General features: G+C 45.3%; 1 protein-coding gene across 1 annotated transcript in view; it reads left to right on the forward strand.

The window, feature by feature from the left end:
- Positions 1-26,183, forward strand: part of LOC119431260 (A disintegrin and metalloproteinase with thrombospondin motifs 1-like) — an 82,973-nt gene extending 56,790 nt beyond the window's left edge. Inside the window, exons 4-8 of the mRNA XM_037698736.2 lie at positions 1,678-2,569; positions 7,063-7,307; positions 9,681-9,785; positions 16,128-16,440; positions 22,612-26,183. Of these exons, the coding sequence (XP_037554664.1) occupies positions 1,678-2,569; positions 7,063-7,307; positions 9,681-9,785; positions 16,128-16,440; positions 22,612-22,751 (1,695 nt within the window). The 3' untranslated portion in view covers positions 22,752-26,183. The remainder of the gene's footprint in view (positions 1-1,677; positions 2,570-7,062; positions 7,308-9,680; positions 9,786-16,127; positions 16,441-22,611) is intronic.
- Positions 26,184-27,722: the final 1,539 nt, after the last annotated feature.

Consider the following 27,722-nt stretch of genomic DNA (forward strand, 5'->3'; position numbering starts at 1 on the left):
CGAGGATGGTGTTTGTGCACAGCCACCTTCAACTATAAGTTTTCTATCTTGTTCTGGCCACTTACAGGTCCTTGCATGAAGCTCCTGTTGCCTCTCGTGCCAGTGTTCGGGATTTCCTTCAAGCGCTTCCCTTCTGGCTGTCCTGCATTCCTGTCCGCCATATTTTCCCCCTTGGCTGAGATCACGCAACAGGTTTACCCAGTTCTAACGCACATCAGCTCGTTACAGATCATTAGCCATAACCTTCACCACCACCTTCAATAAGTCACGTTGCTAACGAGCGTTTCTCGTGATCTGTGTAACACGCATTTTTGTTTGCCGCTGCGTGCGAAATGACAATTTAGCACCCACGTTTTTGCTGGCGCTCGTAGTAAATTTTGGAAAAGGCGGGTGAGAGGAAGGTTGCGAGAGAGGAAGATTTCGCCCTAGCCGGTCTTGACCACGTAGCGGTGAGTATGCACACTTTTCTTGGGGCACGCTACAACTCAAGGAAATGGCGCATCTAAAAGTTAATGACGTAGAATGCCGCACTTGCGTGGTTCGCTTACCGGGTCTTCAATGCTTGAGAGACATCAGTCGTTAGCTCCACAAAGTCAGTGAAGGAACCTCGATCGCTACAAGCTCTGCAAATATAGAGGCACGTGTGAAATGAATAAGGCTGCCCTTTAGGCGGTTGTGGAAAGGAGTAAATGAATGGAAGAAGAACAAGCACTTAAGTTCGCTCGTAATGCACGTACAAAAATATATTACCGCCCGTACACCTAACACCGTCCTCATCATTTTTCTGTACCCACGCCAGAGTCCTCAACTTGGCGCTCGCTTCTGTGCTCCAAGAAAATTTGTGCCAGCTGTATATCGTTTTCATTTTGCAGTGTTCCTGTGCTCATAATTGGACGGTTCACAGCATGCATTCCTAAATACGTATTATTAAAGACACTAAACAAAAGACGTCTGAATACGTTACGGTAACGAATACAGCAACGCTAACAAAAAAACAAACAAAACGACATAAAATTTGCAAACAGCGCTCCGGTCTAACTGCATGAAAGAAACAATAATCGTTAATTTCTGTTTAAGTAATCTTCTACCCTAATAAATAAAAACGAACTAATAAGCAATATGCATCACACTGATGCAAGAAATGCATTTCAAGGAAGCAGCAGACGCTCTGACTGCGCGAGTCACGAGGGCGTCCCTGTGGCTCTATATTAAACCGATTGAAAAATGAATAGAAAGCAAAGTTACTGCAGTTGTCGCAGCTGCAGAATTAAATAAAGCAGTGGTGCTTGCTATGAGTAACCACGTACTAGTGGTATTAAACCCTCCTGCAACGCATTTCTTCACCAGGAGGAGAAAACTATCAATGTCACGTTAACAAATGTTCCACGTTGTCTAACAGCCCACACAAATGTTTGCTTTGTTCTACAAGCCCAAGCTATCCTAATTTTTTGTTCACAGTAAATAAGCAGCAAGTGCTTTTCTATTGCTAAGCGAAACTGTGTCGCCCTATAAAATCCGTATAAATCAAATGCATACAAATTGCTAGCGCTCGCACGAACGTGCAGTGCTTCCTCACCTTTCCGGCGAGGAAGCACTGCATTATTATATGGGTGGACGACCGATATTTGGAGAGGAATGTTTGGTTTTTCGCGCACGTCTAAATGAGTCCGCTTCCAGGAAGGGACGCTCGGAGAAGACCTGGCCATTTCTCCTCTTCCGACGCGGCTCAACGTGAGCGCGGACGAGACCTACTACGACGTCAGGGGCAGTGCCGACGACGAGGGCTTCCTGGACGAGGACGACGGCTCACCCAGGCACGTGGTCTTCAAACGGCCCGGCGGCAAGGGGTCGTCGTCGACTTCCAGCAAAGGAGGTGATGCCAACGGTGACGCACTCAGCGATTACGCGCAGTTGGACGACGCCATCTTCAGGTACAGGATGGTGAGAAACAAGACGACAACGGCACCGCTCGGTCGAAAGTCCCGGCGACGGCGGGCCTCCGACCCGGACACGGTGTGGCCGGAGATCCTGCTGATCGTCGACTACGACACGTATCTCCTGCACGGCCGCAGCCACACGGACATCAAACGCTACCTGGTCAGCTTCTGGAATGGCGTCGATTTGCGGTATCGGCTGCTCTCCAGCCCGCGGGTCAAGATTAGCCTGGCGGGCATGATTGTGGCCAAGGACCGCGACGCAACGCCTTACCTGGAGCGGAATCGGCTCAGGGCGCCCAACGAGGACGCTATAGACGTTGCCGGAGCGCTGACCGACATGGGAAAATATCTGTATCGCGAGGACCGACTGCCTACCTACGACCTGGCGGTGGTGGTCACCAAGCTCGACATGTGTCGACGGCATTTGGAGGGTGGCCGCTGCAACCGTGGAACGGCAGGGTTCGCGTACGTCGGTGGCGCGTGCGTGGTTAACAAGCGGCTGGAGAAGGTCAACAGCGTGGCCATCATCGAGGACAGCGGAGGTTTCTCGGGCATCATCGTGGCGGCTCACGAGGTCGGACACTTGCTGGGATGCGTCCACGACGGATCGCCGGCGCCTGGATACCTCGGAGGTAACGATCAAATATTTAAGCTACGTATGCCTGGAAAGCACGTGTCAAGTAGTACAATTAATCACGTTTTCAGCATTTGTCAGCTGGCGCGCAACATTTACTACTCCTGGCACTACTCTTTGTAGTACAAGTACACCCGTACATTGCTCAAGGGCCTGTGTGTTCGAGCCGACAACGATTTTTCTACGCTTGATCAAAAGGCGCCATATTCTAGGCCTATTAGTGCTTACAATATATCCGAATTTAACTCGTTCTTGGCTAGTAAAATTATCATCATCATCATCATCATCATCATCATCAGCCTATATTTATGTCCACTGCAAGACGAAGGCCTCTTCCTGCGATCTCCAATTACCCCCGTCTTGCGCTAGCGTATTCCAACTTGCGCCTGCGAATTTCCTAACCTCATCATCCCACCTGACTTTCTGCCGTCCTCGACTGCGCTTCCCTTCTCTTGGTATCCATTCTGTAACCCTAACGGTCCACCGGTTATCCATCCTACGCATTACATGGCCTGCCCAGCTCCATTTCTTCCGCTTAATGTCAACTAGAATATCATCTACCCCCGTTTGTTCTCTGATCCACACCGCTCTCTTCCTTTCTCTTAACGTTACTCCTAAGATTTTATTGCGATAGCAATTATATGGACACTCAAAAGCAGATTTCTGCCGTCGGCGTCGCCGTCGCCGTCGGCGTCGCCGTCGCCGTCGCCGTCGCCGTCGCCGTCGCCGTGAGGTTCCGTATGACGTCATTTGGAGATGAAATCGTCGCCGCGCGCCGAACGCTGTATGTGCGAGTGAAAGGGCGCGAGGGGCGCGTCTTTCACGGGGAGTGAACGCACGGCGGAGAACAAACGCGCGTTCTGCGCCGTGCTCGCTTAAGGGCTGCAGAATTAGGCGTCTCGTTTCTCCTTTACAATCACCATATATGTAGAGCAAACGCGCCTTCTTCAGACGCGCGAGAGGCCGTGGGGGAGGGGGAAGGAAGGGACGCGACGTTTAGCTGCGGCACCAAGTGCCTATTTATATGAGAGGCTCCAGCAACAGTCACCAACGCCGCACGCATTTTGAGCTAACGCGGGCAAAACGCCGATGGCGTCGACAACAGTTCTGCGTGTTGTTGCTACCAAAGCCGCTCACCTTACTTCGTATGACATTGCTGTGTTGCTATCGCATTCATTGCTTCGCCCTTAGGGCGAAACTGTGACATTTTTTCAATCCATCGCTCTTTGTGCGGTCCTTAACTTGTTCTCGAGCTTCTTTGTTAACCTCCAAGTTCCAAATTATGCGTGGGAAATATTATTATATGCTTTATGGGTGTTTGTGCCATTTCAGAGGATTATAGCACTTTCATCCGATCTTGAGAGGCAAAACAAAGCTTCATGTCGGGCCTGCATCCACGCTCACTGCGGCAAAATATTTTGGTGGCACGAGCAATGTGATGACGAGCCGGAAGATAGTGGAAGATGAATATTGATGTTTTCCACGCTTGATTGCTCGAGACACCCAGTGGTGGGCAAGTGAAGATTGGATTCAAAAATAGACGATCGGAAGCTCACCAGCGCCTGGGTGGATCTTTCTCACGCGTATTTCTTCATGTATGCACATAGATAGTTTCTAGAGTATACTGCGATATTTTCATGTGTTTCATGTTTATCACCGTTATCATGTTTCCTCAAAAGAAGTCCTAAATAAAAAAGGGGGGAGGGGGGGGGAGAGTGGGACCAGCCCTTAAGACCGACCCCACTTCTCTCTCTGTATATATAGATAATAAATGTTTTCCACCACCACTATACTTTGTGCCACTGAGGTCTCGACCCGGCGCCCACAGAGTAAGCCGTCGTGACAACTTCGCCGTCGCGTCGTAGTTTTCATCGTCGTCGTGTAGTTTTCGTCTTTGCCGCCGTTATCATCGTAATCGTATCGTGGTCGTCCGGCCATCTATCGCTGTCTTGAGTGACATTTCGGGTTTTCCTTTGAGTCATTCGCCCTCGACAGTTCTCTTCTCATTGGATTCCAGCCGATCAGTTATGTTTCGCCCTCGTCGCTGCTCACGTAGGCGCTTCCTCTTGCTTTCGGCTGGTTACCTTGACGGCTCTGTATGCAGCTCGAGCGAAGAAAGCGAAGGAAGGATCGTCCCTTAGTTCTCGGTCGCTTCATCTACTTTGATTTCCGAAACTTCCAGCTGCCTACCGACCATAGAGGATAAAAGAACACTAGGAGAAATCATGATGTCAGGCAGCCAGTCTCAGCAAGCGAACCTCCTCTGACGCCGCCCCTACTTTTATTCAAGGCCCATCTGGTCGTTGATTCTTGAGAAATGGGCCGTATTTAATTTTCGAACCTTTCACGGTACTGCTCGGCTCGTGGTAAATCCTCGTCACGATCGGCCCTCAGCAGCCGCTCGCCGTTTTACTCTCCCCCACACTAGAAAAAAGCGAGAAATTACCGCTTGCCCATCCCGTGGTGAGGGCCTCTTAACCATAAGCTTTTTCTTTATATTTTTAATGCATGAGCAGCAGTGTGAAAGTGAAAGTGCGTGTGTGTGAAGTGTGGGAAGCCGGCCACATGGCTCTCTCTCTCTCTCTCTCTCTCTCTCTCTCTATATATATATATATATATATATATATAATTCAAGAACGAGTTCGGCAGGTCCGGTGCATATGTGGTTGAAGAAACGAAGGGGCACACTTACGATAATTGCATGTTAAATCTTTTGCATATATATATATATATATATATATATATATATATATATATAGAGAGAGAGAGAGAGAGAGAGAGAGAGAGAGAGGACAACTTCGGTCATCAAAGCGGCAGGGCGTGTGTCAAGTGAGCTCCTTAACAACACTTTGCAATGTGGTGAACGCGGTTTAAATCATGGATCCAGGACCTCAAATAGGTGTGGACGCATTTCTCTCGCGTTTACCGTTAAATCGCCACTGAATATTTATTACTAGGCTTCAAAATTTTGACGTGGCGCTACCTGCTAGTCCTTTTTCTTGGTTCGTCCTTCCGACGACATTTCACAGCGCTTACACAATTTGTTTGTGAGACGCGTAAAGAAGGCGTCCTTGTTGGCATCGCGCCGAAACATAAGGCGTCAAAAGTATCCTCACTTTCGTGCTGCAATGATTGGAGCGCCATTTATACGGCTGTCTAGGTCGACGTTCAGGCGGTACTTTATGGGGAGACGGGAGACACTTGCCGTGATAACGTAACTTAATGTTATCACGCGTACAATCACGCATGAAGTAAACGGATGTGCGTAGGAATGAAGTGGAGGACATTTAGCAGACCCCCTTAAATTGCCGCGAACTACCAATAATTTTAAAAAGAAAGCGTGTAATAAATTATTTGTGCAAGTACAAACTCACAATTTTCTTGAATAGCAAATAATGTTTAAAGAAGGCTGAGCACAAGACGAAGAGAGATGGAAATGAATATCATAGGCGCAACGTCGAAAATAAAAAGAAGGCGGTGCGATTTAAAGCACAAGTGTGGTTATGTATTCTAGGTGAAATTAAAAGAAAGCAGAGTATTTGGGCAGGTCATGCTACACTGAACCCAGATAACCAATGATCGATTGGAGCGACTCAATGCATACCCAGGAAACGAAAACGCAGTCACAAGCGTCGGAGCGAGACTGAGTGACGAAATTTTCAGGCCTATATCCTCCTAAGACTACTTGTACAATATATTGCACATTGCCTTCAATTTTTTTTTAAGTTCACTCAGAAGTTATTACGCAAAATATTCATTCTGGATATGAAGTACGGTGCATGTGTAACTGTGAAGAAGCGGTTTACTCATATTCTTGTCATCCGCTTTCGAGAAATTTGACACTAAATTAATCTAGACCTCTGTGTCGTCCCATACGGCCGAAAGCAACCTCAAAGTGTCTTTCTAAATCACTGAGATTGCGTGAGAATACCGGACGGGACAGCAACATGGCAATGTACTACATGTAGTAGTTCCATCTTCGTCTCTGCATTTAGGCAATGAAATGCAATGAAATACAGACAGAACAAAACAAAATACAAATAATGTCTATAAACGGAAGGCCAAGTCAGTGTCCTTCAGAAAAGTTAGCAGGGTTCGATGGGCATGGTCACACCAAGAAGCACACCCCCTTGGAAATAGGCAATCGTCAAGGGTCGCACATTGCAGCCCAATAAGTCCATATTCCTTAATTAGCAATATGGAGATGATGGAGATACCACGTACATGGAGACGCAGCTTCTGGCATCTAACGGCGCTATGTAAATTTTAAAAATTGTTTTTCAGGTTCATGCCGTAACAGTAGACAATAAAAACCACCTTGAAGAGCGATTCTGTCCCGTAGCTGTGTCCGGGTCTCAGAAGGATATATGGTTGCCATTCTCGGTTCACAGAATGCGTATTCGGAGATCTATTTGATAAACATTTCACCTATACTGCGCGAAGAGTGTCCCATGAAGAATGTCCCACTAAACCCGTGTGGCACGCGCACAGGTCCCGGCGCCCAGCGTTGTCCTTGGGAGGACGGCTTCATCATGAGTGACCTGCGGCACACGGAGCGAGGTTTCCGCTGGTCTTCGTGCAGCGTGCAGCAATTCCGTCACTTCCTGTTGGGCGAGACGGCCACCTGCCTCTACAACTACCCACACGAGAACCAGCTGCTGGCGCGCATGCTGCCGGGATCCATGCTCAGCCTCGACGACCAGTGCCGAAGAGATCGGGGAACCACCGCCTGCTTCGTACGTATACGCTTTTGGTTTAGAGCAAGACAAATGTGGATAGACAACGACGTAGGCTGCTCTAGTGACTTGACGTTGACCAGCGTGGTCTCTTTACGGGGAGTAAGAAGTCCGGCGAGGTCTTACCTGTATTTGATATGTGCGTGAAGTTGTGCTTACACATTATACTCCCGAAATCAAAATTAAGAAAGAAATTCGTCAAATTGGACCACCATGAGCTTATGCTGGTGTCAGTATTCCCGTTTTCCTATGAACGCGCGTTTCGAACATTTAGGTTATAATATCTACTGTATGGACACATATTGCGCTTAGCCATTATTATTATTATTATTATTATTATTATTATTATTATTATTATTATTATTATTATTATTATTATTATTATTATTATTATTATTATTATTATTATTATTATTATTATTATTATTATTTCTTTGGAAAACCTCTACAGTTGAACCCGGATATATCGAATCTCACGGGGATCACTAAAAAGTTCGATATATAGGTAATTCGATATATAAAATAAAAATTTTATACAAAATCTTTCAAGGGGATTTTATTGCTCTGCGTTATACACAATAATGCGGTATATGTGGCTTCGACATATCCGCATTCGACTGTATACACATGACAGGAAAACGAAAGCGAGGAGCCGGCTGGCAACTGCCACCGGAAGGGGCACAACGCCTGCGTATTCTTCAGTTCCAAATGTAACATGAGCTAGGCTCTTGCGGCTCTATCTTTGTGTATTTTGATGAGTGTGTCGTTATATATTTATTCATTTATCAATTCCTCAAATGCCTCTGCAAGGGTACTTGAGGCATTGGCATATGAAAGAAGAAGTGGCAGGTCCATGAATGATTCTTTACTGGCTCAACAGCTTGCAGCGGCTAGAAGCTAGGAAACGCTAGTTTAAAGAAACTCTACACGAAATAGTCGCTTTCGATTGACCAGGCCAGACATGGCCACGTTCACTTATTGAGCTAATTGAGCGTACAAGCTAATTGAGCGTACAAGCTAATTGAGCGAGACAACATCTACGCCGTGCTTCTATGCTAACTCGATCCAGCACACTAGACTTCACACGAATTGTACAGACAAGTTTAATCCAGCACCATAGACAGAATCTGCTATCTTCTAGCGGGATAGCGTAAATGCCGTTGTGAGTCATCGAGTGGGCGAAAGTTCGGCCGGGAGAATGTAACGATTCCATCACAATTATTTTCCTCATCGCGCTTGCATATTGCCCCAAGCGACGCCCAGCATACCACCGGGATCAGCCGGTCACCAGGATCACCAGCGTCAACCGGTCATGAGGGATGCTTAACCAGACAGGAATAGAATCAAAAGGAATAGATACATTATACTGGCCTTGGCTTGTGTATTGGCATAAATAATGTAAGGATTGTCACCCAACCAGTGCCGAAAGAGCGGCAGAGCGATGTTAGCATTTTATAATGATACCCCTTTATTCGTAATTTTATAATGATTACACTTATCGTATGAAATGCCCCGGATTCGCAGTTGTAGGTTTTTGAGCATCTGTGAAGGAGGGTGGGGCACCGTTCTCCTCGTTATACTATTCTCTTTTTTTCTTTTTTTCTTTTTTGCGGGGAAGCAGGGCACATGACTCAGCATTCGGGGAAAAAAATCGAACGCTATAGATTCAACTTGAATCGCAAGAACTCACGCATGTCCCACATAGGGGTCTCAAGAAACATTGGTTCTAATCGTTATCATAAAATCTAAAATATTATGGACAGATCGAAGAACCCGCACCACAGATACTGCTCTTGTTTCCAGAGTTATTTGCTTAATACAATCAATGCTAATTACCTGATAGCGTGGGTGAATGAAGTCTGGGTGACCGTTAACCGTCAGTACGCATGTTTCAAGTAGTGATGCTCTTAAACCGTAAAGCCGCCTTGTGGCATCAATGATACTGCAAGGCTCACGGCTACCTAGAGCCCGAACAAAGTGCACACCGTAGCGCAGGAACGCACAGACGACTTTTCAAGACATCGTAATTTTGTTATTTTGAATTTGTCGCAGTTATTGTTAATTTATATATACTAACCACTAGAACTGTTTGGGACCTTATATGTACCAGCAGACCACGGTTAGAATTTAGAAACTGGTAAAATAAGGCATGTTTAATTGTTTACCAATGTTTAATCTAACGTTCACAGTGGCAACATGAGCTCCCGCGGCACAAATATGTTTCGCTTTTCTTTTTAAGGGTCTGATTCAGAAAGCAATGCCACTACCTGGTTGGTTTCAATAAAAATGCTCGCGTAAGCTTTTTATACGTGTTTTATTGAATTACGCGGTTCTGTGTGTAAAGCCTAACGTCTGTTGATCTGCAACTTGCAGAAGGACTCCCGTGTGTGCGCCCAGCTGTTTTGCTACGATAGCTCGTCGGGCTACTGCGTTTCGTATCGACCTGCGGCAGAGGGTTCACCATGCGGAGACGGTCAAGTAAGTGCAGCGCGCTGGATCACACTCGAAACACTCAAGGTTATGACCCATTGTGATTGACACTATGATCCATCGACAAAGTTATATAGACGTGAGCAGGTTTAAATATTTATATGTTTAAGCATAAATATGGATCACATTTATAGTGTTTAAACATTTATGTACTTTCGTACAACTTATTTCTATGAATATGAGACCAAGAAACTGAATCAACAGCCGTTTTATTAATCATCATTTGGGTACATCTGCGAAAACACAGAAGGCGAAAGCCTACACACATTGGAGCGAATCAATGAGTGTAACAACGAAGCAAGCACTACGCGCTAATTAAACTGCTTCGCTGCTACATATTCCAGCCATCCTTCATGTATTAAATACAAAACCAATGTCAAGTTCGCTACAAGTTCTGACAATTAGAAAATACATATGCAAATGTGTAATCTTAGAGGAGATCGTGATGCAATGCACCAGCAGTCGGCAGGGCTCCCAAACCTTGGCTTGGAATGATTAGATATGTTTGTATAACATTTTTGTGTAACAGTATATTTGTAACATTTTCAGCCTTAATTCACAGGAGCACATTCCAAGGCTTTTTTTTTTTTTGCTTTTTTTTTTTTTGCTTTTTCGCGGGACATCGGATGGAAATAAAGGTGCGATCTGCGAATACTGATATGTAACCGCCCATTGACCCTTCAAGTAATATTCACGCTGTAACATTGTTTTTATTGTTTATTATTCTTTTTCTTTTTCTTTTTGCAGACAGAAATTTCCTAACACATGCGCCAACTTGTTCAAGACAGCATGGGGCGAATCTCTAGTCAAAAGGTGTCATGAGTATCAATGAAAGACGACTTCAATGACGTTTTCTAAATAAGCTTTGCTGTTGGCTAGTATATGACATGTTCAGTGGAAAACAAACACTGGCTAAAACAATTTAGCAAGAACAATATTAAGTAGGACAGATGATATGGACAGAACACAGATATCCGAGATGATCGCGGCATACTTTAAAATACCGAACTCTGTTTTAAGAGCGTACATGAGTCAGCCAAGATAATTAGGCAGTGATTTAGGATTTATACAGCCAATGGGTGTAATTCGTGGAACGTTGTCAAATAGAAAGACACAGTCACCACTGCTGACGGCTGTCAAGAGCGGCGATCGTAACCTGGGGTTAGTTTATTATAGTGGAAAGAAAAACGTAACTCCAAAATTATACACGCGCACACAATTTTCACATTTCCGTCAAACTACCAGTTCAGATGCACATGCACTGTTTCACCGTCAAACTCACCAACTAGCAACGTCTGGCAGTAAATCAGTAAGAAGCTTGATAAGTCATCAAGAGACCTTGGAAACAATTTCTTATTGGTCATTACTGGAAAGATACCAACGGCAAAACTCATGCAGGAGTAGTCGATTAAGTTGCGAGTGTCGAGAAGGAACTCCCGACTTCCGTTTCCCGTCTTCCGGCACTTTAACGATGGCTTGCGTAAAACTGACAACCTTGGGTACCCTATCGACGCCGGAAGCTCATAAAAAGAACGACAAAAATAAAGACACCATAGCATCTCGATAGCTCTAGAATCTACCACCCGGAAGAAAGCGTGGCGGCACGTGTGGAACAGCAGTGCTTGTTAAAAAACGTTGTCGGGCATGTGGAAAGAAAAGAGCAGAATAAAATTACAGCGAGCGAGAGTAAAGTGCATTACGGAGAGTAATGCCGTTATAGTTTGCCCTACGGCGTTGTGCCGTTATTTTTATCATCTTTCTTGTTCTGTACTCTGATCAAGAACGCAGTAAGGTTGCAGAGATGCACAATTTCGCATTTTAAGGTAACAACAGTCCTATCGACAGCAGTTATACTAGCGTTCATGTATTCGTTAGTATTTCTCAGGTATAAGTGAGATATCGACAGAAATAAAATATACAGGAGCAGTTTTTAAGAACCTGGGCGCCAGGAGTCTTTTTATAGGTGTCATGACATCACGTTTCAGATATGCTCCTCTATCGCCGACCTCACATTCGGAGGCGACTAAAATAACCAGAGCACCAAATTTATCACAGATGTCGCCGTTACTGAAGATTTCGTTATAATAATGCGAACAGCATTCTTGGCATTGTCAGACCAGTTTTCTCTCCGGCCTATCTATCTAACAAAAAAAATATCGGCCGATCAAGAATGTTCTGCAGTCTAAAAAAATGGAGGCCATCCCCGTCGGTATGTGCCACTGGGAATGCGCAGACTTCGCGGCGGCGGCGCTAGAGTGCGCAGCGTGTCCGAAGGGAAGCGCGACAGAGAAGCCAGGCTGTAATACTCGCCTCATGATGTGTTTCGGCTATCCGCATACTTGGTTAGTCACCACAGAACAGTTCTGCCCGAATTTCTTTAAATGTTAAAATGTGCACCTTCATGAAGGTAACAGTCAGTTTCGAATGTGTCATGGAATCGCCTCGTGTCTACTTGGTGCCCAGACATGGGCAGGCTGAGCATTGCTGCTTTATGCCGACTGAACTTTTAGGCGGGGGGGGGGGGGGGGGGGGGGGGGCAGGGAGAAGAAGAGTGTTGTATGTAATCAGATAAAGTGGCACTGGTTCGAGGCAGGTAAACTCCATGCAGAGTCATTATAAATGGGGCGAACTTGTAACTAGGGCGTTTCCCTACAATGCAGCGCTATCTCTAACTCGCGATAGTCAATCAGGAACGCAATCACACGAATACACGTGTTCCGGCGCCACGTTTGTCACAACAGCAACATGCTAACACACAACTACAAACAAGTCACTGAGAATGCGTCATTGCAAAAATTACTCAGCTGACACAGAATACGGACGATTATCTGAAGGCTAAATATTACAGACACATCCTCACGAGCAATATATTAAGATGCTCAGCGATGGCATTCAAAATGTGCTTGATAAATTAGGTAAATGTTACCAAGTGGGCTAGTTTGTGTTCATGTATCCATTCCACTACGATGTTAACTGAAGCTAACCGCTTCGAATCTTCCTAGTTTCGACAAAATACTTGTTTAGCTTTTTTTATGTAACTGTTGAGAACTTAGAAGGAAGGCTACATTTAAGCCGGCTGTCCCATTGCACAGTTAAGGAACTTAAGATAACCATAATCCCATATAATACGCCGCACATTCCACAGGCACAGCTGCGCACTTATACTGAAAAAAAACAAACTTAAGTATCAACAACACAAAAATGCTCACCATAAGGAGCATTCTATATGCACTCACGTTAATAGGGGTACAGGCCTACAGCGCAATGAAAACATTATTATACACGCATACGCTAATGTTATGTTTTTCCAATAGTCCAAAAAACAAACAAAATTTCAGTAGAGTTCACAAAAATCTACAAATGAAAGGAAATTAATTAAGTTGCTGTTCTCTTTGGACTCTGATTATCATATTGCGGACACGTAATAAGAAAGTGTTCTACAGAAACGTATGCAGTTTCAAGTAGGGGCAGTTGGATATTGACTTCTTTCTCACAGGGTGCAGAAAATCAGGTTCGCAGGCTGCGTCTAGTCGTAGATGATGTAAAAGTTTATCTAATTTACGGTAACTTTTTGAGTTAAGCCATAAGCCAGTGTCTACTCGATACAGTAGTGCAGTCTTGGTTTTCTGGTTAAATGACATATGTTCAGATAGTGTCCCACGCAGCTTACGTAGAGCGTTTTTGGTGTCATATGGTATGAATCCCGGATGAGTAATCATGATCAAAAATTGAGCAGAAGTGGCTAGACTGTCAGCTACTTCGTTTCCAGTTATGCCGATGTGACTAGGTTTCCAGCGAAATTAAAGTCGATGGCCAGACGATGAAACAATGGTCAATGTCTTTGCAACCACATATTCTGATGCAACTACATCAGCATGAAAATAATATTGAGCCAACTACTCTAGTGCTGGTTTTGAGTCAGAAAGTATTACCTACTTGTAACTCAATTCGTTGCCAGCAGTCTGTCTTACAGATTGGCGAACTTGAAACAGTTCCGCCGAAGTAGCTGACGTCTTTGGCGAGAAACCGCGATGTCTACTTTCATTATACATGCACCGAAACTACTCTCAGTTGTCGAGCCAGTAAACACTAGTGTGCTATGGTTTTTCAATCGACTCCTGTGCAGAAGTGTCATAAATTCAGCTTCTAACGAATGCGTTGATGAACTTTTCTCAGTGCCTAGAATCTTCAGAGCGCCATAGGTTACGATCAATCGCCAAGGGGCAAAATTTAAGTCCGGACGAGAAAATTGGCTTTGCTATGAAGTAATGGACTGACAATGAGAGCTCAATGCATCCCATATTCGTTCAGCCCTTTGAAGAAGATTAGCTTCAAATAGATTATTATGCTGTGTTGCCATCCTGATGAAATGTGGAAGAGCTCACTAAACACGTAAAGCTTGAACCGGCCGTTCCCTGGCTTCAGTACGAGAAGGCTCCTCAATTTTAAACAAGGCAGTCGAAGGCATATTTTATACTCCAAGCAATCAGGTTAGTTAGCATTCGATCAGAGGACTCAGGTAGGCCATGCGTTACAGGAAATGAGTAGGCGATAATCTGGTGAGCAAGTGCAAGGTGAACTTTAGGCATTGAGCCTGATGTGCTGCCCCATTTAGTGACTGCAATGCACCGTAATGCACTGGGAGTTCAATAAATGCGCTCTTCGAGATAATAAATGCGAACACGCCAAGGAAGATCACAGTCAATCGATGTGTCCGCACAACACCTAAATCTGTCTTACTGTAATTCTCAGGATGAGCAGATACTTTCTTCTGAAAGCCAATACAACTGACTTATGCATCGACAGATCCATGCCACATTCAGTCAAAGAACACAACGTGATGTGAACGGCTTCCTGAAGGAGTTTTGTATTTCAGCACATTGGCACAGTGCACATTGGAGCCGAATGCCTACAGGTAGATGTCGTCTGCATGAATTGATGTATGAACTGGCGTGGGCAACAGACTTGTTAGCTTGAACATTACCTATTGTGAAATATTATTCGTTTATTCTGCGGTGTTTTCTTAGGCTCATTTGCCATTCTTTTCAATATTACGCAGTTTTCACCGAGAAACACATTTCCGTACAAGATATAATTAACGAGACATGCGTTAAGATATTGCAGCGGAGATAGAGTCTGGTGAATACTTACATTCTTATAGTATTATAAAAATCATAGATGTTTTTCCCAACCACAGGGTGATGCTTAGTTCAAGCTCTGGCTACCACGCCACAACACTGTTTTTGTTATCCAGTTTGATACCATTCACAGAGGAACATCTTGGGCCAGGAGACGTTCGATCGCCCTGAGAAATATGCATTTATTATTCTTATATGCCCTGGCTTCCTCCATAAAGGACATTGAGGCATTCATTCAGGTTAAATAACCTCCGCAGTCACAAATTACGGTGGCCGGTTGACAAACGCGTGAAAGTTGAATAATTCATTCTAAGGCGCTGCAGGCTCCATTGAAGGAAAGTCAAGGAGGTAGGATGACGAAGAACCGAAATTTCGGCTCGTTGGTGCGTATTAATCGTGGTGTCTTCGGCGTGAAGCTGAACACAAAAGTAGGACGACGGAAGCCGCGCTGTTTGTCTTCCTCGTGTGGGGTTCTGCTTGGCGTCTAAGACATCACAATGTAGGATGACGCCTTGTGCGTATTTTTGTGTGTCGCCATAGCCACAAATTAAAGCTCGACTTATTGTGCAGTCAGTCGTGTCAAGTTTTTGCATAGAATGAATTAAATCACAAGGTTGAGTTGAAGCACATGCACAAGTTAATTAGCGGCAACATACATTCCCAGAAGTAAAAAGCTTTTTTTTTTCTTTCTTACCAGTGCTGACGGTACGCCGCACATTGAAGTTCGAACATCCCGTCAAACATGGTAGCGTCTTCGGAAAAGTGCCCGCGTCCAGCAATAATTTGTACACAGCGCTGCAGTAGACCCAAAATCAGTATACACGGTGTTCAATTTGCTTTCATTAAAATTACGCAATTCAATACAGGACGAGCGTAAAAGGATTGGCAAGGATGAGTGTCACAGATATATATCTACTAACGCCTTAACTGCATCTTTAACGTCTATCCTTATCGTCTTTAATTGAGCAGTTTACAAAAAAAAATGCAATCCTACCGACTTGCCCAGCTGTTCATACTTTTGATGCTGTGTTCAGTTTACCCGTCGTCAATTGTCCGTTTTATTCTTTCCACGCATCCACAGGACAGAAATGACATAAAACACGCCGCGGGTACAAATGTGTACCCCGCGACTGAAGCGGATAAAGTCGATCAATCTATCTCTTTTCTTAAATCTCGTCCGTGGTCGATGCAGACGTGCAAGAACGGCCGCTGCATCGCCGAGATCGAGAACATCATCCCGGACTACACGCACGTGACGCCATCGTTCGCCAGCGGCCGCTCGGTGGGGCGAGGCGGAGGCGGAACCGACGTGGCCCGGCGCAGGGCCGACTTCTCGTCCGAGGTGGTGGACGGACCGCGGCCGCACCTGATGCCGGCGCCGCCCCCGCCCCCGCCGCCGTCGCACCACTCAACCGTGAGCCGAGCCCGGCATCCGCAGAACCTGAGGCCCGCCCACCACCAGCGCACCACGAGGAAACCGCGCGCCCTGGTAGCCAACGACAAAGGTGCGCACCGATATTGACCGACTGATTGAGCGACTGACCTCCTGACAGCTAGAGTGACGTACTAGGTCACTCTAGTGACAGCATATTTCCTTTGATTGATTGACTGATTGATTGACTAGTGAGAGCAAATTTTCTTTGATTGACTTACTCATTGACTAGTGACAGCAAATTTCCTTTGACTGATTGATTGATTTACAAGTGAGAACAAATTTGATTGATTGATTGATTGATTGAGGCGGGGGAAAGATAGTGAGAGTACGGCAAATCAGTTCTGCGGCATCCCGCTAGGTGGATGACGGATTATTAAAGGGAAAAATTGTCATCCACCCCAATATAGCACGAAGCTACTCAGGAAACCCATGCGGGTTTCTCAGAAAGATCGCTTCGCAGGTGAGGAAAAATTCGGCCTGGTCCGGGATAAAAAGTAAGGCGGGATTACGTAACTGCCTGACTGCTAACAGAGTTCGTTAATAGTTTGATGACCGCGAGATCATGTGAGCGAGTCTGCAACGGAAACCGCCAAAGCAAGCTGACAACAGCGCCTATCGTAGCCTACGTGTCTCCAGTGATGCCCCTAGCGCCTGCTTCTGTCCAACCTTGGCCCGAAGTTTCGTGACCAGTAAAAAAAAAAAAAAGTGTTATAGAACTGTGCTGCTAGTAAGACGGAACAATGTACTTCCTTACAAAATGGAGAACAGCGCAGATGACGGGAAGGCAAGGAATTATAAACAATACAGTTGTGCTGACTATCAACCTAAGCGAGAGGGTGTAGCCGACATCATCCATGATACCAAACTCACCTACAGACTCGTGCACGCATACACATTTTTTTAATGAAAAGCTTGAGGACATAAATGCACAACTAACTCTAAGAGAGTTGCTCGGACGGTAAGTGAAGTGAAGTCTAAAATTATCGAAAAGTAAAGATCGTACATGGCACAAAAGATAATTCAAGAGATGTAAAACGACTGAAGTGCTTACTGGCTCTAAGTGTATTGCAGCGCTGCTGGCGTCAGCACCAGTCCCGCGACCAACGAAAAAAATCAGAGATTCTTACCTGAAGGAGGGACGCGGAATAATAAAAGAAAGGCGAAAAGAAGTACAATAAGGGGATGGTAATGGCTGACGTTTGCATGTACACGTCAGGTTCGAAATCTCAAGTTGGTCAATATCTAGACGATGAAAATGATTCTGCCGATTTACGAACGACATTTAAAATTTACAAATGAGCCAACTGAAAGCAATTTCTCGACAACGAGTACCTTGCTGCGATCATTCAAGTTTCCCTCGGGTAGGCTGGCTTCACTGCCGCCTTAGTGAATGTGCAGAGAAGCCGACAAAGAAGGACAAATGCTGTTAACATCTGTTGGCTTTTGGCCCAAAGTGTCAACTAGTGGCGCAAAATAGTTGTTGCAAAATGTTGGGCCGCTTAGCATAGTTTTTCCAAATAGGGCAGACGAGAAGGGGACGAAGAGCGATTCTTTCGGCGCATATTCTAGCAGTTTTCAAGTCAATTTCTGGAACATCGAAACAGAACATAAACACTGGCAAAACGCGTGGGTTACTACTGTGACTGAAAAGAAATTCACTGCAGGTAATTATTGAGATCATTGATGGCATAGCGGTTTGTTGGCGACCATGAAAGCGTCCAACATGGCACAAAAGATAATTCAAGAGATGTAAACGACTGAAGCATTCCTCAGGTTCACTCATCAACTTTGATAACAGATAGACAATTTATGAAGGTTGCGCTGCACTTACACCTGGACTCGAGCTTGAAACGGCAAGACATCCTTGACTCATGGAGAAAAACTGCTTGCGCACAGCGCAATGAAAGCGCTTCTAGTATTTTAGATGCGAAGCAGCTTATGGTCGGGGCTATGTCCCTCCCTGCGTCCGCCGTGCGGCGTCCACACACACACTGCGCATGCGCATCCTCCTCCCCCTCCTCTCCTCTCCTTGTCTCCTCTCCTCTTGGCATTCATGTGCATCCTCCTCCTCTCCTCTCCTTGTGTCATCTCCTCTTATCTCTTCTCGGCATTCCTTCTCTCCTCTCCTCCTCTCCGCTCCTCTCCGGATTGCGCAACGAATGGCAACACCTGCGGCTCCGCGCGCGATAATGCGAAGCAGCTTAGGTTAGAGGCGCGACGGTAGGCGCTGCATACTCCGCTGGGGGGCGTCACAACGCGCAGAACTGTTGTCGACGCCGTCGGCGTTTTATCCGCGTTCGCACCGAACGTCGGTGGCATTGGTGACTGTTGCCGGTGCCTCTGGGGGCGGCTCGGGGGTTTTCGACGAGATCAGCCATTACTCGTCGAGCAGCGTCGGAAATCTTACCTACGCAACGCCGCGATGAGCGCCACGGACAGCGCCAGCGTCAACGCCAGTGTCAGCGTCGTGGTCGACCCCATGGCTGCTTCGCATACTACTCAGGGTTCCTCTACGGAAAGATGGTGTAATTTTTTTTTTTTTTGAAAACTACAGGACTTTGTGAGAAGCTTAAGGGCGCTTGCGCGTGGATGATCGGTGGTGTTTGCGTGTGCATGTTTTGCCACACAACACCAGGAGTAGCATGCCAAGCTGTCAGCCAGGTAAACAACTGCAGCTTTTCATTAAAGACAGCATCTCGCTTTCCACAACTTATCGAGCCAACCGTTCTTAACTTCAGTGTTGATGTAGTGCAGGCTTTGAATAGCTGCTGCGAATAATTTAACCCGTCATGGTTGTACATATTCACTCCTACCGTCTGTGTTCACCATCGCTGAGCGTGCCCCCTTTCGTTTGCAGTTCTCAAAGAGCCAAAGTACGTAATCGAACGCTACAGGAATATAAGCCAAGCCATTCGCCGGAATGTCGAAACGACGCTAGTGGATTTGGAGCACTTTCTTTTTCACCCACGAATGCGTACCCATGAAATTGAACCCTGAAAAATTTCGTTCCGATACCTTCTTCAAGAGCTAAAATCTATTTCAGGTTTACGTGGAGGCTCCGACGAGCAGCACCATACACTAGCACTTTAGAGGAGAGCTCGCAGAGCTTCGCGCGCAAGAAAAATTTTATTTTTTATTAAAACGAAGGAGCTCTTGGTCTTGTTATACAATGCACTGACCTCGACTAAACTCTCACGTTACGTGTAATTGTGTGTTCTTGTGTATATTGCGTGCCTGTGCACTATGTATAAATGGCGCTTCATGTATCATCCTAGTCATTTGAAGTGGAATGCCAGGCGTACGGCCAGGCACACATTTCCAACAAACATGACAGGATGTATTTCTCTCTCTCTCTTTATTCGTGTGGGCGACAGTCAATTAATGACAGCTGTACCGCGTAGGTATCGTGGTTGAGTAGTATAGCTTTCTCAGGTTCGTGGATAGGAAGAAGGAATGTTGATGCGAATCTGAATGGGAGGGCAGGAGAATCCTCTCGGGCCTTCGCAGTAGAAGTTTGCGTTGGACCTGCTAGAAATGCAAGAGACATTAAACCAAATTGATCGAACGTACGTACATTCTCATCCACGTAGCATAAAAAAAAACAGCTCAAGTTGGAAGTCGTCACTGTACATCTATTTTCTGTCCGTCTTTTCTTTTAAGAATACCATCTCAGTTTGTTGTGGCAGTTGTGCATGGCTAATATCGTGTATGTGATTACTGCGCCAATACAAACGTAATATCTGTGTTTGTGATGTGCATGATGAGCCGTTGGATCCGTTCATTTTTGTTTTTACTTATCTTGCCAACAGAAACGAAACATTTGACCTTAGCAACCTTCCTCCAACAAAGAATGCCTAGAGCATGAATATACTCTCATTCAATGGTGTTAGAAATTGAAATTATTTACCATTAAAAATCACAGACAGGCAAACGTTCTCTTACAGTATTAAAATATACGCTTACTTTCTGTACGAACGCTCTATATGGTAGTGAACCCGTGCTCGTCGCCATCGTGTTGACATCATGCGCATGCGAGTTGCGTGTCACTGCTCTTTAAAATGTTTGATACGATGGTTCGTTTTCTGCTCTGCTTTTATGTACATGTTCCTTTCCAAGTGCGCGTCTTTCGTTTAGCCTATCACCTAATAATTTTCTTTATTTGATTCATTGAAAATATCTGATGTTTTTAATCATAAAGTTGCCTTTTTCTCTAAAGTGCTACCGTTTAAAATCTTCATATTCAATTATTATGTATATTCTTCTGTAGTTATGTTTTTCAAGTGGTATAGAGAAAGTGGTTTCAAGTGCCACTGATTTGTTGAACAGTTTCATTACCAATACTCGCCTTACTGACATTTCGTTTAAAGACTCATGTATGCATGTGTTTGCTATGGTTTGAGAAGGCACTTGAAGAATTGAATTGAATTCACTTTATTTCCCAGAAAGAAATAAGCTTTCTTGACAGGTTTTCCGGCTCAATAGCTGCTATTGGCAACACCTTGAAAGGGTGGGGGAACCCTTACAAGGCAGATGACAAAACGAAAGGCATGATTATATGTACTATCGGCCAAAAACATTGACGGACCACGGGATCTCAGAAAATGATAAATATCCGAGCAGCCTCTAAAAGTAGCCCGCAAAACCGTACATCACAATGTTGTTCGCATATATCAGTAGAGGCTAGAAATGGGCATACCACGCGGCGTTTTGACGCTGCGGAGATATTCAGCTTTTTGTCAGCTCCCTTGGTCAGTAAACGTTTTTGGTCCATAGTACATTCCAAACTACAAGCAGAGGGTCACAACCCCTGCCTACTCTTTAGGAAGGAGGCGACAGAAAAAGGAGTTGAATATAGGAAAAAGGGAAGTAAGGAGGAAAGGAAGAAACAAGATCACTGGCCACAAATACTAAAGACAAAGAACGGAGTACAACAGTACAACAGGATGTACTGTGTTAAAAAGTGTGTTAAAAAAGTGTGTGTCATTTGTTAAAAAGATCGCATAAACAATAATAATATTACTGTATGTTTAAAAAGTACAAGCATAAGTCATTGAACGTGAAACTTGTTACATGCTTATACTGATTAAGTATGCTAGTTAATCTGTAGTGCAATGTTTGACGTGTAGAATTATTTCGAAACTTTGGAACGTATCTTGTTCATACATGTGTTCAACTTCAAGTAAACTAACTCTTGAACGGAGGTTTTGTTGATGACACGTAATCAAGGCTAGCGATATGACAAATAATATTATTTTGTAAAATGTTAAGTTTTTCTACGTTTGTCTTAGTCTTATTTGCACACACTGGACAGCCATAATTTATGTCGTAGATGAAAAGGGCGTGATAAACCTTTGCCTTTACTTTTCCTGGAGGAGTCATCGACAGCGAGCTAGTAAGCCAACTAAAGAGCATACGCAAATGCCTGTGTTAATTGACAGCCTTTATTAATTTAAAAATTATAGATTTTCATTGCAGTGATTAAGGGTGATTAAATTTTCACTAGACTAAAGAAATAATTTTTGCAATAACATTTTACACTTCATAAATAAGACCTTTTCATTTAGGCGTGAGAGAAGCATGCTACAGAGCTTACGTTATTACAAATATTAACGATGTCGTTAATATTGTTACAAGTCATTCTCGTACATTGGAGAAGGCGCCAGTGAGGGGATGAAGACGACGACCGTAGAAGCGCTCGTGTGGTTGTTGTTCTGCCACCTCGGCTTCTATCTGTATGTATTACGTAAATACAATTTCCCTTTCGTTTTGCCAACTCTTATCCCCGTCACATTTTTGGTGGAGGTGTGGAGGTGGCGTCTCCAATATAAATGTTATATGATAACGGGCCTAATACGCTCCCTCGTGGTACACCGCCTAATACAGCTAAAAAGGACGAGATGATAAGAGTAAAGGATAATTATCACCTGTTGCGGCTCTGTTCAGGAACGAGGGCTACAGCAAGACAGAAAATTCTAAGAGCTTCCAAGTTACGAACTGACCAGGCACAGTTGCATGCGTTGGCTTATGGACAATAGGTTCTATAGTAACTACTTCCATACTTCCTTGAGGAGGGCCTCCACGCTTGCATTTAAGTACCCCTATGTGCCGCAGAGGATGGTGCACTAATTAATCCCCGCTTTTCCTTCCTTCTCTCTCTCTCTCTCTCTCTGTACTAATTTTTTTAATTTGTTAGCTACACATCAGCGAACAAATAAAATAATCAAACTGTCGCTTCACGCAGGTTGCGCGGGAGACAGCACGGAGCTGATCGCCGGCCGCATGACGTGCGCCCAGTTCCTGGAGCAGTTCGGCAACCGCTACTGCAACCACGGCTACATCCAGAGGCACTGCTGTTATTCGCAGAGCCTTTACTGCTCCTAGACAGCCTGTGATGTGACGCGCACCCAAGGCGAACGTACCTCAGCCACCAAAAAAGACGACGAAACGCACTGGCTCTCCTTCTCTGCACCAGAGAAGGCAGCCCTGCTTGTTGCCAGGGAAGAGGACCACTTCGTCCTCCACGAGCCGTTATGTGCGCAGACCAGTGGCCGTGCAGGAAAAGGCCCACAGTCAGAAGCTGGTAGCGGTCTGAGGCACCGATGGAGTCCTCCTGTTTGTTTTTTCTGTTTTTATACTTGTTTTACGGACGTTGTTGAACTATTCGAAGAGCCTCGTATCGGGGAACTCCGCGCGAGTGTTGAACGCACTTCGGAAGGACTTTCAACGGTGGACCTCTGACGCGGCCTGCAAGAGGAGGTAGTTTGAGCTCATCGGTACGCGCGTCGGAGTCTGCGCAGTTGGTTGATTTGCCTGGTACCGTTGGATATATGTTGGCAGATGTTACGAAGGACGGTGTTATAGCGTAGTAACGTTGGTGGTGCCGGCGCTTAGAAATGTTCACAGCCCACAAGGCGGCGGGGGAAACTAAGATGATCGAATGCACCGAATACACATAGCCGCGGAATCGTGTGCCAATAGCGTGGGACGAAAGAGTAGGCCTTGCCTTGCTTGCTGTGAACATGTCTGACGCCTGGATAGGTACGCAACTTGCTTGACGAGAAAAGGAGGTGCGTGCTCTCCGCTAATTGTCTGCATTTCGTAGTCCGTAGACGAGATGATTTCCGTGAGGGACAAGGCTGCAAGTTCTGTCGAGTTTTGTCTTTCAAGTGGGAAAAAAATGCGACGAGCATACGAGCTCGTCCTTTCGACTAGCCAAGAATGCCTTGCTTTTATCTCACGGAGTTATACGGAAAGACAGGAAGGCACATATATATTCTTGTTATTTTGTTATCTTGTGCTCGTGGCTGCCCCACAGCCGTCATTTCATGAGCGTTGGCTCTTCATCGGTAAGCGTTTCCGCGATGGTAGTTACTAAGCTTTCGCACACGGTGTTTCTGAACGATGAGGCAAACTGCAAAATGCCATTGCAGAATTTTTTCCTTCACTCCATTAGACATTGCTGACTTCTTACTTTCTTTTTATACATGAAAAAAAGATTCACTGTTAAAGGCATCAGCTCATCTCACCACACGTCTTTCCGTACTTGAGACACGCCCACTTAAGGAAACTTCGAGATGATCATGTTGGAAGGTAGAGTTCGTTTCAGTGTCTACAACAAACTCTGAACTTCTTTGATCTGTCCTCAGCACAAGAAAAAAGTGCTTAACAGAGTTCTTCCGCGGCTTCACTATGCACACTGGAGTTCTCACACAACGACAGGTTCTTAGGCGGGATCAATAAGTAAGACGGGTACACCGCCTGTTCCGTAAAAAACATCCTCTTTCTAAGTGCGCTTCATACAACATTCCATATTTAATATCTGTTAAATGAAATCTATGTTTACTGTGAAAGAAAAAAAGACTATATTATGTGTAGGCCGCGCTTTGCTTGTAGGCCGCACATCTCGACTCGCTTCAGTATAGAAGTACTGTTCGTTGAAATGCGTCATTGGCCATGTCAAGCCATGCAGCTCTTTGACTTCGTTTCGCGTAGCCTCAACGTCGAATGCTGCTTAAGCCGTTTCAGTGCAAAAGCGGCGCAAGGACACACACAAAAAAAGGCGTCAAGCTTGGAACGACTGAAACCACTGCGCCATAACCCAACGCAATATTGAAGTCGTAGTGACTCACTTCTGCTTTTTACAGTGAAACCGCTGAATCAGTGTGCCCACGTGTTCATTTCCTCTGTGAAAGGTGCGCACAGAAATCACGTCTGAACTTCACCGGCAAGCGAAGGAGCGGCGAAAGATGGCGCTCCGCATTCGAAGAAACGAGCGAAGCGCCACGCTTCGTCAGTGCATATTCTGCTTCGCCAAAGCGACGGGACGACTCCGAGGAAGACACGTGACTCGCTGCTGACGCATGCGCGTGCACGCGCCAGCGTCACTTCCGGCCAACAGTGGTGATCTACGAACTGCGACAACGAGAGGGGACGGTGCGCGTTCAGTGATATTATACATACCTTCTGTGCAGCGAAGCAGCCGGACCGGATGTTCGAAGCGACCTTTTTAATACATCGCCACCTAGATAACAGAAGGCCTGTGTCAACACCTCCATGTATGTCGCACTTCGTGAGCTGTCACATATTGTCTCTCACTTTCTTTTTCTTGTTTTCTTTCTTCTAATCGTACAAACTCACGAGAATTTCATTCGTTTAGTCGGTTGCGTCTGGCCAGAGACAAAAGTGATTAGGTAAGCCAGCAGAGTTTCAAGCATAATTTTCCCCCCCTCTGTTATCTAAGTGGCCTTGTTCTGCAAGGATTCTCGGTAGACGTCGAATGCGCGCTATGGGGCGGTGACACCTTAAGCGTACATTTCTTCTCAGAAACATGACCGTCTTCATTTCCCTGTAGATGACGCTCAGCGGACGCTGCTGTTTATAATCTTGATCGTTGTCTTTGTGAACGTCCTTGCGGCGTTTACCGAAAATTGGCGTTCACCGGAAATATTGTTACATGGAATGGTACAGGTCCGTAGTAAATATTGTAAAATTCAAGCCTCTTTCTGTAAGCGCTCCTACCGTCTCAAGACATTTACCTAGCCGTAGCGTCAACAACAGGTTGGCAGAGCACCTACAAGTGTGGCTGCTCTTTCAAGCACACCAAGTGATGGATGTTTAATTTCCACGCCTAGAGTACATCCGTTACTGTTTTCAAGAAAAGGAGCGCGACTCAGGGTGCACGTCTAGGTGTCCCATTTAGTCGAGCCTTCCTTAGGATGCATGTATTCCTAGAGAGCGAGTAATTATCTTACTGCCGCTTAACCAAATGGAAACGTGGAACAAGCTGCAAACACGCTACTAAGTTTATATTTATTTGCTCTCAATGCAGACAATTTTTTTCCAATATAATCAAGAAAACTGGATGTACTTCTCGGGCCAGGATTCAGGGAAGGGATGACAAGGAGCGCTATACAGGAATTGCGCTCTTGGGTAATTGCCGCTACCCCAATGCGCATTTAGTGAGGCGTCTACCGAGAAACCTTAGCCAAAGTGCAGTGCGGTGTGTCGTCTTCCTGACGCCACCGCGCACGCACGAGCACAGGGTGGCGGATTGCGTCCCGTGAAATAAAAAAAAAAGGAAGAAGAATCTCTAGGGACGAATTCCGCGGCCTGCGGTGCTTCAAGGCAGCCGCGCGAGGAGGCGTGGTGATCACGTGTCTATCGCGCCCGGCTCTCTTGCGGCGCGTGTTTTCTGTCTGTTAAGCTTCTGTTTCCTCTCACGGAAGAGTATTTATAAACCATTACCAAAAGACGCGAAAAAAAAAGACAAAAACACGAAAAAGATGAATAAAAACTTGTTTTTTTCCTGTTTTACATGCCTGTGCAATGTGCTTGAAGAATCCTTCCTCTACGCCCAAAAATTAACTTGAACAGCTTTATTCGAAGACAGTTATGCTGGTGATCTTGTTTTAGTCATGTCCCAGTTATAAGTGAAAAACTTTTGCAAATGTTTTTCACTTACTTAAATGAAACGACGTCCTACATACATCCCAAAATATATGGAATGGCTTTCCATGTATTTGAAATCATAATTCTTGAATTACCATAGCAATCGCTATGTATAACTACGTTCCAGTGAATGACACTGCTGCCCAGAACCGTGTTTAATATGTCTGTACACGTCGCACACACCTAAACTTGGTTTCAGTTACAAGTGTGTGGAAGAATGTTCCAGATATGGAACATTCTGCACATATGCAACACTGTTCCGGATAGCAGTGGTTATTACACTGTAACATAGTTGTGCGTATTTATTATAGGATCCTTAAAAGTAAGTAGTACAAATATAGGGGCGGAACGCCGTTAGACTTGTGTGGAAAATAATTGCAAAAATTTGTTCACCTATAGCTGGAATCTATACGTACAGATGGCTTGCACTGACGTCATCCTAAGCGCCATATTGGCGAACCATTATGATGAGCAATTGCGCCCGGCCGTGCCGTCAAGTGTAAGCTACATCTATATGTGAAGCGAGATTAACCGATAGCAATTCATTTGCGGCTTTTTTTTTTTTTCTTTTTCGACTTGCTCCGGGAAGTATAAAAAGAAACAGGAAATTGTGCTTTCCTGCTTGACTTATTTGTAGAGCGATTTCAGTTGGTCCCTTAATTTAGGCTTCACAAATTTCTGCGAATGCTTCGACTTCAACGTCTCCGTCGGTTAAATAAAAGTAAGTACTTATATACTTATATATCTTAAATACTTATATATCTTCCTTTAGCTGTAGTTTTATCGCACGGGCTTTGTCGGGTGTTCCCCTCGGTGGCCGCTGTCAAAAGCGATTCTAAATCAGCCGTGTAGTACTATGGAAGGAGTCGGGTTTATCCGCACACTGGCTGGAATCATTACACGCAAATCCATAATTCAGTCAGAAGTTACACTAGTGTGGGCTCTTGCGCACGAGGGCCTGCCAGGAAACGAAGCTGCTCATGAATGGGCCCGAGGTTTCACGAACCACCGGACACAGACAACGAAAGGGCAGGCTGAGGCCGGCGCCTCGCGTGATCGGCTCATTGAAAAACCGCGACATCTGCCAGCACTGCAAGTTACCTCGACGCACTTTACTCCCTCTCACTCGTTCCCTCTGGAGGGAATTGGAGAGCCTATGGAGAGACAGGCACCATTACTACTCCTGAGTAAACTATATCCCGATCAATTTCTCGATCACGGCTGTTAGCGTTGCGCAGCCCTAATGCTAGTGTAACCACATACTTCTAGCATGACCCTCCTCCCCCCCCCCCCCCCCTCCCACGCCTTAACAGTGTGGAACCTTAGGCAGCTCCGAGCCTGGTCTGCTGGACGATGTCCTGCGCTGGGCCGTGGAGGTGATGGAGTTCTACCGCGGGTAGATGT

Source organism: Dermacentor silvarum, chromosome 10 (assembly GCF_013339745.2).
Source record: "Dermacentor silvarum isolate Dsil-2018 chromosome 10, BIME_Dsil_1.4, whole genome shotgun sequence".
NCBI classification, from domain to species: Eukaryota; Metazoa; Arthropoda; class Arachnida; order Ixodida; family Ixodidae; genus Dermacentor; species Dermacentor silvarum.